Source organism: Panthera tigris, chromosome F3 (genome assembly GCF_018350195.1).
Source record: "Panthera tigris isolate Pti1 chromosome F3, P.tigris_Pti1_mat1.1, whole genome shotgun sequence".
Lineage (NCBI taxonomy): Eukaryota > Metazoa > Chordata > Mammalia > Carnivora > Felidae > Panthera > Panthera tigris.
The window spans coordinates 30,382,149-30,394,256 of NC_056678.1; the positions used below are offsets into that span (position 1 = coordinate 30,382,149).

General features: G+C 41.3%; 1 protein-coding gene across 13 annotated transcripts in view; it reads right to left on the reverse strand.

Moving 5' to 3' along the window:
* RPS6KC1 (ribosomal protein S6 kinase C1) overlaps positions 1 to 12,108 on the reverse strand; it is a 317,520-nt gene that overhangs the window by 91,637 nt on the left and 213,775 nt on the right. For 8 of the 13 annotated variants that reach the window (XM_042976425.1, XM_042976426.1, XM_042976424.1 and 5 more), the window contains one exon: positions 3,507 to 3,579. The exons of the other annotated variants lie outside the window; for them this stretch is intronic. In XM_042976425.1, the coding sequence (XP_042832359.1) occupies positions 3,507 to 3,579 (73 nt within the window). The remainder of the gene's footprint in view (positions 1 to 3,506; positions 3,580 to 12,108) is intronic. 13 annotated transcript variants of the gene reach the window in all.

The following is a 12,108-nucleotide window of genomic DNA, read 5'->3' on the forward strand; positions in this document are numbered from 1 at the left end:
TATGTCTGATGTCCATTGCCAAAGGCTTTGGGACTTTGAGGACTAGAGGAGTCCTCCATATCACTACCAACTTCGGGAAAACTTGGATCTTCTGCAAGATTTCCAATTTCATTTTGCAGTCTGTTTATATTTTATTTGATTTTGTGTTGTCAAATGTTTCCCATACCCTGAAATTAGAGAAGGACTGAAAGCCAAAAATGTTAAATGTATTGACCCAATGGGCAGGGTTAAACTCCAGGGTTAAACAGGGAAGGGTGTCTGAGTGGAGACTGACTTCATAAGTGGTCCCATTATTACCGAGGTTTTTCTTGTTAGAATGACTTTTCCTTCCATATGCAACCAGACTCAGAAAATGAATCCTCAGAGACCAAAAGGATCCCTACACCAATGAAACAGCTTCAAAACGTTTCTCATAATGGGTCTGAAATGTCTGCTACCAGAGAGGCCTCAGTTCCTATCTGTTTTATATATCATTATAATCATGAGTACTAAATATTCAGTGGATCCTAACAGAGAAAATATTTGGGAAAACCTGTTCCTACGTTTATCATATTTTTTATACAGACATAGAGATAGTGAAGAAGAAAAATGTAGAACAACATATCTCCCATTTTTCTTTAGAAGTAAATTCATTTCTATTCATTCTTTTCTAATTTTGGCGATAGCCCGATGTCATGACACAGCCTGCTACCGCTCCGTGCTTGACTTGCTGCCCACAGCAAACCATGAGGAGGTCCCCAGCCCGTGCTGGGCTCTCAGGGATGAGAGAGGTTGGAGGAGCCAAGAGAAGCATGCTGATGAGAACAAAGGGTGACAAGAGACCAGTGAAGTGACTGAGCTGGTCCTGCTGAGGCTCTCTTTGTGTTATTTACCATTTCACTTGAGTTTCATGGTACAGATTCTATGGAGAAGCCATCCCAGAGCCCTGGCCAAGAATCAGCCTCAGTTAGGGATCCTGCTGGTCTTTATAACACTTCTTTTTTTTTTTTCAAATTTTTTTTAATGTTTATTTATGAGAGAGAGACAGAGTGTGAGCAGAGGGGCAGAGAGAGAGGGAGACCCAGAATCCAAAGCAGGCTCCAAGCTCTGAGCTGTTAGCACAGAGCTTGACATGGGGCTCAACTCATGAACCGTGAGACCATGAGCTGAGCCGAGTCGGACACTGAACGTACTGAGCCACCGAGGTGCCCCTCTTTATATCACTTCTGATGAAGCAATTAAAAAGGAAAAGTGGCATTCCTCCTGCTCCGTCCTGGGTGGACTTAAAAAGATGTAGAGGAACGGGAGGAGGGGAATTAATAGCATTCCCATTTACTAGTTTAAGCTTTTTAAGAAGATAGAGAATTTGGTATATAGGGGGGAAAATCTGGGACCTAATAAGAATAAGCAAAGTTTTACAGCAGTCAGAGGAATGAGCTAGGGGAAGAGAAACAAAGGAGGAGATGGTACCCCAATAACACCTTCAGTTTCCTTGAAAACACAAGTTCTGGGGATGACTCATATGGTAAGTACTGCAGGACTCATCGAGACTAGAGGGGAAAACAATTCAAAACCTACATCCTTCTTATGAGAGTGCGTGAAAGATAGCCAGTTAGCAATTATTTCTATTGCTTGAATTAATCTGGCACTAATTAAACAGTCACATTAGGTCAGAGACGGAAATAGAAAGAAACTAACGTGCCCCCACTCCCTTGCCCACTGCACCTACACATGCCTACCTGCACAGGCACACAGGCACACAGGCAAGTATCCCCTGATAGACATCACTAAATGATATTGATAATATGAGTTCCACGTGAGCTGCAATCATCAGCACTTGGCACAGTGCCTACTGCATCATATGTGCTTTGTCAGTGATCTGTTGAATGAATGAATCACTGCACTGTCCCCCACTGAGCTTCCTTAGAGTCTTGCTCAACACGGCGTTGAGTTCCAGTTTACTACCAATTACGTAGCTGTGGCCCACAAGTGGAAACCTACTTGCCATCCCTTTATGATTAGCTAAATCATAACACCCTCCTCCCTTCAAGTATTGGGAAACACAGGTAGATTCCTGGGGTACCTTGAGCTCCGTCACGACACCCAGATGAATTTGATGGAGTTCTTTTCCCATGAGGCTACAGCTTCACATATTTGCAAAACTACAAATTCTGCTTGAAATCTAAAGCCTATAATGGATGCTCTCCTAAGTCACTATTTATTGGTGCTGCTTGCACATATTTAATAATGATATTTTTCTCTAATTACTGTGTTTGGAGTATACTTTAAGGATTTTTTTTTTTTTTTTTTTTTTTTTTGGTAATTCAGGTAGACATCATAATCCTTACCATTATTTCTGGTTATGTTTCCTTCCTGGGCATATAGATGATCGCATTTTCCTGACCCCAGGCAATCAGGTAAGGTAATGTGCTTAGTTTTGACCCAAAGGTCGTAACTGTATGTCGCTTCCATGCTTAAGCATTAGGAGACAATGCTCAGTTTTCTGTACATCCATCACCTGCCTTGGCCATCCCGAAATCATGTCTCAGGATCAAGGTGCTGCGAAATTCAAGCAGGCTGGATCATGGAGCCTCGCCCCACTGGATGAGTATGGCTTGACTATGTAAACGCACTAAGATTTTGCTGCTGTTTGTTACTACAGCATTGCCTAGCTTATCCTACTACAACAATGAATGTAGTCTGCCGGCTCTGATGGAATACCTGAACCCCAGCTTCAGCCCGGTGCAGTTTAGGAGTGGCAACCAGATTCTCTGAAGTTACAGGGTCTAAACAGTTCATGGAAGAGCAAAGCAGCTGGTAGAGAAAAGAGGTGGGATGGAGAGGGTACGGGACTCAGGAGAGAGCAGCTGGTAGGGACAAAGATGGACACAGGAATCCACTAACAGGAAATGTGTGGTCATACATCTGTCCTTACCTAAGACATCAGATACCGGCTAAGGGAACCCCTAGCCATCACTTCTAACTCTTCTTCACTCCCCTCCTCTGTTCTGAAATCTTCCTCAAGCTCAGCCATGTGTGCCACTTCCCTTCCGCTAAGTTAAGCTAAGAAGAACACTCAACTGATTGGAGCTGGGGTTTCTGACACTGCGTTCTTCAAAAACCTAGTTCCATAGAAAAACGGAACCTTAATCCAGATACTAGTTTGGCAAGTATATAGCAAGAATCTTAAACTTAATCCTGACTTGATCTGGTAATAAGTGAATTTCCGACTGTTTCCTAAGACAAGTTCCAGGAGAAGTTGCATTACCAGTCACAGCAAAAAACTGAAAATAGCCTAAATGATCAGCAAAAGAGGAATCGCTAAAAACAAACAAAGGTACATCCATGTAATACAATATTATGTGTAAAGCAAAATGGTGCTTTCGAAGAATGTTAGTGGGATGTGGAAATATGATATAATGTTAGCTGAACGAAAAGATACAGTTTTCTATATAGAATAATCTCAAACTTTACATAACAATATATAAATGCATAAAGACCAGAGGGAAATATACTGAAAATGTTACCAGTGATCATCTCTGAGTGATGGGTTTTCGTAATTTTTCTTTCTTCTTTGAAGGTGTCTACATTTTTCAAGTCCTGTTTAATGAAAGTTGCTATTTTAAACAAAATAAATCTGGGGCGCCTGGGTGGCTCAGTCAGTTGAGCAGCCGACTTTGGCCCAGGTCATGATCCCGCATCTCGTGAGTTCAAGCCTTGTGTCAGGCTCTGTGCTGACAGCTCAGAGTCCGGAGCCTACTTCGGATTCTGTGTCTCCCTCTCTCTCTGCCCTTCCCCCACTCTCACTCTGTCTCTCTCAGTCTCTCTCAAAAGTAAACAAACATTAAACACAGTAAATCTGTATCAGGACTCCAGTGATTTCAATTATTCCAAGGTATGTTCTGGGGTGAGGAAAGCTTTGGCCCAACCATCTGTACCCTCTGAATGCAATCCTAGATAATGGCTACTAATGTTCAATATGGTGGCTCTGTTGAAGGCATGTTTTAATTTTATATTTTTCAGTTGATATATTACTAAGTAAGTAAAATACCACTATACCACTATTCAGAGTCTTCTTAAATTATTTATAAAATTTTGTTAATATAAGACTATCTTCAAGTTAGCCAATCTGAAATCCAGGGATTCTTACAATAAATCAGCATGGCTGGCAGCAGGATGCTGGATTCTCCATGCTTTTGAGACACCGCCCCCCTGTTTGGTCAGGGGAAACACAGACAGAGTGGGGGTCATGTTTGGGGAAGAGCCGTGCCCCACACTCCAGTTCTAGGGCAGCCCCTTGCACCACAGGCTCCAGGGCCCAGGCATCCAAGCAGGCACAAAACCCGTTCTCATGTCCAAGTGACCTGAAAGCTGGAGGGGTCTGGGAAGGCATCAAGTTCCCAAGATTGCTTTAGAAATGGGGGAGATCTCAAAGGTCAGTTTGGGTCTGGAAAATCCTAAAATGAATCTTGAGGGGAATATGAGCTGTTGCTACTGGCGCTTCCAAAGGAGTTAAAGCTCCCAGGCACAAAGCAAGGACTTCTTTCCCATCTCCACTTCCCATCCTGGAATTGCTTTGGAGCTCCTCACAGGGAGACCCTCTATTCGTGCTGCAGGCTGGCTTGCTAAAGGTCAGTCAGTCAGCTAGTACTTGTTAAACAAACAGCAATGTGCTGAACACTGCATGGCACCACCAAAGTGCTGAAGCATATAACCAAGTGCTTCCCAAACTGATGTGTGCATGCACATCACCTGGGGATCTTGCTAAAATTACAAATTCTCTTCCAGTAGATCTTGGCTGAGTCTGAGACTCTAACAACCTTCCAGGCAATGTTGATACTTCTAGTACTTGGACAATATTTTAAATATCAAAGGTCCAGTGGGCAAAATACATGCAAAAACATAAGCTACTATTATTAGATACTTACCACAGGCCAAGTGCTATGAAAAGCATATTACATGAGTTTTGTCCCTGGGTTTCTCCCAGCCTTGATCTTAGCAACAGGTGTTTGGAGGGACACTGAAGCTACTGAGAAAGATAGATGGTCAAACCTGTGCCCACATGTGGATGGGCCACAGTTAGTTGGCATGCCAATCTCCCACCACACTCCAACCCTGCCTTTGGCACCAATATGAAGATATGATCCAGTCACCTCAGGAGCTGATGCTTAACCCACAGGGACACCACAATAAGAATATAAGTGTTACAAATGGGACTTTGGACCGCATCACATCTTTGGTCCCTCCTTAACCCTGAGGTTCTGGGAACCTATGGACACAACAGATGTAGAAACCTATAAATGGCTATTAGCCAACTTCTGGCCAAACAAAAATACCATAAGAGCACACACAGGCAGAGCATGTTACTCCTAAGCAAGGTTTATAGTGAAATTAAACACCTTTCACATTAGAGGCTTTCTTCTACTATCTGTTCACATAAAAAGTGAAGTGCTCAGAAGTCAATTGGAAGCTCTGCATGTGGGGATAAGGCTTATCTATTGGCAGAATCTCAGGCTTTCCCCAGATCTACTGAAACAGAATTGCCATTTTTAACAAACTCCCCAGATAACATGCATACATAGCAGCTTGAGAGGCACTGAACCACGTGCCTTTTCCGTCCTGTTTACCACTGTATCCCCATGACAATGTGTGGTATCTACTAGCTGCTCAGTAGCTACTATTTATTGCCTGGTCATTATATTGACTGTATTTTATAATTGAATTACATGATAAATTTTAATTTTAAAAATGCCACCATTATTGAGCCCAACAGCTCAAAGTTCTAAGGCACCAACCAGCCCAGACATTGATTCTGGTGGCATTTTCATGTCAGGACATGGGGGCTTTCCTTCCTTAAATCAATCTCTGCATCCTGATAAAACCTTGCTAAAATAATATGCAAAGGAATATACAAAGGACAAAGAAAACAGGAAAGAAGACAGCACACAATGGATATCTCCAAATACTGTGGCAATGGAAAGTGGAGGCATGAATGAAAACTGGCTTAGCAGAATGGAAAAATATGAAACGTACAGCATGTACAGACAATGCCCCTGACATGGGATTGCTTCACAGTAGAGGAGCCTGAGAAGCTCAGTAAACTTTCCTCAGGAGGCGGGGGGGGTGGGGTGGGGGGGGGAGGATGGAGCTGGAAGACAACAAGTGGTTGCTCCCAACCCTACTTGTGGCAGCCAGACACTACTCCTTCCGAACCCAGCAAGCCCTGGGAAGTTTATTCTTTATATAATTAGATCAGAGTATCTCTGATAGAGAAACCAAGAAAAACAGAGAGTAGAGGTGAGATGCTTTACTGAAATGATGGCATTAGGTGAACATTAACACCACTCCTGCTTCCTCCACTGCCTCCAGAATACTGACACCCAGGGTTATATACCTTAAGAAGATTGATTCTTCTCTGAAGAATCTAACCTACCAGAGACAGACAACAGATCCTGACCTATGATGCATCCCCAGTAAGATGACCTGGCCCCATAGATCACCATTCATTGAAGTCTACCAATAGATAAGCCTTGCCCCCCACACAGAGCTTCCCATCTGCCTCTGAAAGCTTCAGTTTTAGTAAGTAAGCATTATAGGAAAGTCTTCACGAAACACAAAAACCAAAGCAAATAAACTAAGAAAAACTTGGAAGGTATGGCAGACTGTATTTTCCAAAAATAACCACAATATTTCTGCTTCCACATTTTCTTTAAAACTTTACCCCTTCTTGGGGCACCTAGGTGGCTCAGTCAGTTGAGCGACCAACTTCAGCTTAGGTCATGATCTCTTGGTTTGTGAGTTCAAGCCCCGCATTGGGCTCTGCACTGACAGCTCAGAGCCTGGAACCCGTTTGGGATTCTGTGTCTCCCTCTATCTCTGTCTCTTCCCCGCTCAAGCTATGTCTCTCTTTCTTTCAAAAAATAAACAAACATTTTTCTAAAAGTTTTAGGTGCTTGTGTGGCTCACTCAGTTAAGTGTCCGACTTTGGCTCAGGTCATGATCTCACGGTTTGTGGATTCAAGCCCCATTCTGGGCTCTGTGCTGACAGTTCAGAGCCTGGAGTCTGCTTTGGATTCTGTGTCTCCCTCTCTCTCTGCCCCTCCCCTACTTGTGCTCTCTCTCTCTCTCTCAAAACAAATGTAAAAAAAAAATTAAAACAACAAAAAAAACTTTATCCCTTCTTTCATTGAAAGGTAGGTTTATGTTGAATCTGGGTGTTATGTTAAATCTCTGTTAGTGCAACTAACAGAGTTGCACTGTCCACAATGGGAGCCAGTAGCCAATAGGCACATGTAGCTATTGAGCACTTAAAATGTGGCTATTGCGACTGAAGAACTGAAATGATAATTCAATTCTAAATAATTAAATTTTAAAAGCCTAACCAGTATAAAATATTTTCCACCGATTTGTTTTGATAAGACTGTATTTCACACTTAAAGTATTAAAATGGCAACATCTGGTAAAAAAAAAATTGGCATCTAAATTGTGATGTGCTGTAAGCATAACATATAAACTCAATTTCAAAGACAGTATGAAAACAAAATGTCAAATATCTTATTAATATTTTCATATTGGTTACATATTACAATGATCCTTTAATATGTTATGTTAAATAAAGATCTTAAATTGATTTCACCTGTTTCTTTTTACTTTTGAAATGCGGCTACTAAAGAAAGCCTAAAATCACACATGTGACTCACATGACATTTCAACTGGACAGCACTGCAACAGATAGAGGGGAAATGACACTATGTGACTTTTGAGACTAGGTACTAAAAAGGATGGAGCTTTCAGTCACCTCTTACTCTCTACGGAGAGCCTTAGGAACCCTGAATAATCACATAGAACTCTGATATTCCTTAAGTTTCCCCGCTGGAAGGTATGCATGTTGCTAGAAAAAGATGCCCCCACTGTTTGAATCTTCCCAACCAAGACACCTGACATGTAACTATTCCAGCCCTAGACTATTTCAGCCCTAGACTATTCCAGCCCTTTAGACTATTCCAGCCCTAGCTGACATAGGATGGGCCAAAGATGAGCTGTGCCTGTTAAGTTCTGCTCAAACTGAAGACTCATGAGCAAAATTAATGTGCTATGATAAACCACTAAGATTTGGGGGGGAGGGGGATTTTACTACACAGCACTAACAACCAGAACAGAGGGAATCACGCTAGAACAGGCAAAACAAACACAAAAACCCAAAACTATAATTCCTCTCTCCTTAGAACGGTAAGTATATATAAATATATCATTCATAAAATAATAGGATGCTATAAACTATGTATATCCAAAGAACAAGAAAGAATCTTGAAAATTCAAAAGAAGATGACTGAAAGAAAACTCAATAGGAAAACTAGGAGATTAAGTTGAAGAAATTTCCAAGAAAGAATAAAAAGAAAATAGAAGATAAACAATGAAAAAAAATCAAAAAAGAGGGGCCAAGATGGCGGAACAGCATGGAAGATTTTTTTTTAAGTCTCTCATACCTGAAACACAGCCAGATCAACACTTAAACCATCCTGCACACCTAGAAAACTGATTTGATGATTAACACAACAATCTGCACAACCTGAACCAGAGAACTCAGCAGGTACAGGGTGCAGAGAGGGGAACTGGGGGAGAGAGAAGCCACGGAGGGCAGGGAGTTGTTTTTGCTTGCAGAGAGAGGATGGAGACAAGAGGGAGAGTATGAAAAGCATCCCCCTACCCTCACCCAAAAGCAGCTGGAGAGAAAAGCAAGCATGCAAGGGACTGAACAAAAAATGGAGAAAAGAGAAAGGAGAAGGCTTAACTTCCATTAAGACTCTATAAACAAGGGGAGCACAGAGTCTGAAACTCTGCAGCTCAATACCTGGTGGTGCTTTGGTGAGAAGGGCAAATCCCCAGGAGCAGAGAGTAAGGTCCTCAGAGTCCTTGAGCCACACAGGAAGAGGCAGTTCCACTGCTGGGAGGCCATTTGGTAGAGGCTGTGCGGCCACCCCACAGGCAAAGGTCCCAGCAGACCCTGGAGAACAACCACTGGTTGCTGGTGCTGGAATAGGACGTTAAGTGAGAAGACTGATGCCAGATGTGTGCTGTGATTTTTCCATAATCCTTGAAACGTTGCTGCTACATGATTGCATGAACTTTTTCTGGGACAGGTTGGCACCCAGCTACAGTCTCTGGACATCGACAGCACCACGGCCTCCCAAATGTTCCTTGGGGTGGGCCAGCACTTGGCAATTGCCCGGTGAGACCCTCCCCCAGAAGGTGTGAATGGGTCAAAGCCTCAGTCCCTCAGAAGTGAGGGGTTGGGAAACACAGCCACATTTGAGATAAAACCCAGGAGGGAGGTGCCATTGGGCAACCTGATGGCTTGGTCACAGACAGTGTAAAAGCAGGGAGTGGACGGAAGCTGGAGACAAAGGAGGAGTGTGAGATTGCTGGTTGGGGAGAGTACAGAGTTCTGATGCTAGAGACTGGGTAGCTGGGTGATGCCATTTTCACCCCTCCCGCTTATGTGCACCTACAGGCACCACAACAACCCACCCCAGTAAGCTAAGCAGCGCCGTCTAGTGGAGAACAGAGCCGTTACACTAAGCCCTGCCCAACTGGGCCAACCAACCTCGCATGTCAGGAACAACAAAATTCTCTCTGCCTTCTTAGTTTATGGACTATAAAGTGCTTCCTAGTTCAACTTCCAGGGGACACTGATGTAATTTCAATTGTACTTCAGTCTGTTTGCTGGCCTATCTATTCAGTTTTTTTTCTTTTCTTATACTTGAATACATAAAGAGAAAAAATTTATTTTTTTCCACTTCTATTAAAAAATTTTTTCTACTAATTTTTTTAACTTTTTTAAACTTTTCACATGCTAATTTTTTTACTTCCATAATTCCATTTTATTCTATTTCATTGTATTCATTTTTTCAAATTTTCAAACATTTTCCTTTTTTTTTCTTTTCTTATCTTTCCCTTTTTTCTCTAAACTATCAAGCTCCTTTCAACAACCAGAATAAAACACATCTATGATCTATCATCCTTTATTTAATTTTTTGTGTGTTGCTTTTAATTTTTGAATTTTAATTTTTTACCTTATTAATTCCTTTTCTTCCTTCAAATTGATGAAACAAAGGAATTCACCCCAAAAGAAATAACAGGAAGAAATGTCAGCCAGGGACTTAATCAACACAGATACAAGCAAGATGTCTGAACCAGAATTTAGAATCACGATAACAAGAATACTAGCTGGAGTCAAAAATAGATTAGAATCCCTTTCTGAAGATATAAAAACTAGTCAGGATAAAATAAAAAATGCTATAACTGAGCTGCAATCTCAAATGGATGCCAGAGCAGCAAGGATGGATGAGGCAGAGCAGTAAATCAGTGAGATAGAGGACAAACTTATGGAGAATAATGGAGAAGAAAAAAAGAGGGAGACTAAAGCAAAAGAGCATGATTTAAGAATTAGAGAAATCAGTGACTCATTAAAAAGGAACAACATCAGAATCACAGGGGGCCCAGAAGATGAAGAGAGAGAAAAAGGGGTAGAAGGGCTAGGTGAGCAAATCATAGCAGAAAACTTTCCTAACCTGGGAAAAGACACAGACATCAAAATCCAGGAAGCACAGAGGCCTCCCATTAGATTCAACAAAAACCAACCATCAACAAGCATATCATAGTCAAATTTACAAAATACTCAGTCAAGAAAAGAATCATGAAATCAGCAAGGGGAAAAAAAAGTCCTTAACCTACAAGGGAAGACAGATCAGGTTTGCAGCAGACCTATGCACAGAAACTTGGCAGGCCAGAAAGGAGTGGCAAGATATATTCAATGTGCTGAATCGGAAAAATATGCAGCCGAGAATTCTTTTTCCAGCAAGGCTGTCATTTGAAATAGAAGGAGAGGTTAAAAGTTTCTCAGACAAACAAAAATTAAAGGAGTTTGTGACCACTAAACCAGCCCTGCAAGAAATTTTCAGCCCTCTCTGAGGGGAGAAAAGATGAAAATAAATAAACAAATAAATAAAGACCAAAAGCAACAAAGACTAGAAAGGACCAGAGGACACCACCAGAAACTCCAACTCCACAGGCAACATAATGGCAATAAATTCATATCTTTCAGTACTCACTCTAAATGTCAATGGACTAAATGCTGCAATCAAAAGACATAGGGTAACAGAATGGACAAGAAAACAAGATCCATTTATATGCTGTTTACAAGAGACCCACTTTAGATCTAAAGACACCTTCAGATTTAAAGCAAGGGGATGGAGAACCATCTATCATGCTAATGGTCGCCAAAAGAAAACCAAAGTGGCCATACTTATATAAGACAATCTAGATTTTAAAATAAAGACTGTAACCAGAGATGAAGGGAATTATATAATTAAGGGGCCTATCCACCAAGAAGATCTAACAGTTATAAACATTTATGCTTCAAACGTGAGAGCAGCCAAATATATAAATCAGTTAATCACAAATATACAGAAACTCATTGATAATAATACCATAATAGTAGGAGACTTCAACACCCCACTTACAGCAATGGACACATCATCTAAACAGAAAATCAACGAGAAAATGATACTTTGACACACTGGACTGGATGGACTTAACAGATAATATTCAGAACATTTCATCCTAAAGCAGCAGAACACACATTCTTCTCCAGTGAACATGGAACGTTCTCCAGAATAGATCACATACTAGGACACAAATCAGCCCTCAACAAGTACAAAAAGATTGAGATCATACGGTGCATATTTTCAGACCACAATGCTATGAAACACAAAATCAACCACAAGAAAAAATGTGGAAAGGTAACAAATACTTGGAGACTAAAGACCATCCTACTAAAGAATGAATGGGATAACCAAGAAGTTAAAGAGGAAATTAAAAAGTACATAGAAGCCAATAAAAATGATAACATCACAGCCTAAAACCTCTGGGATGCAGCAAAGGCAGTCATAAGAGGAAAGTATATAGCAATCCAGGCCTTCCTAAAGAAGGAAGAAACATCCCAGATACACAACCTAACCTTATGCCGTAAAGAGCTGGAAAAAGAACAGCAAATAAAACCAAAACCAGCAAAAGACAGAAAATAATAAAGATTAGAGCAGAAATCAATGCTATGAAACCAAAAAAAAC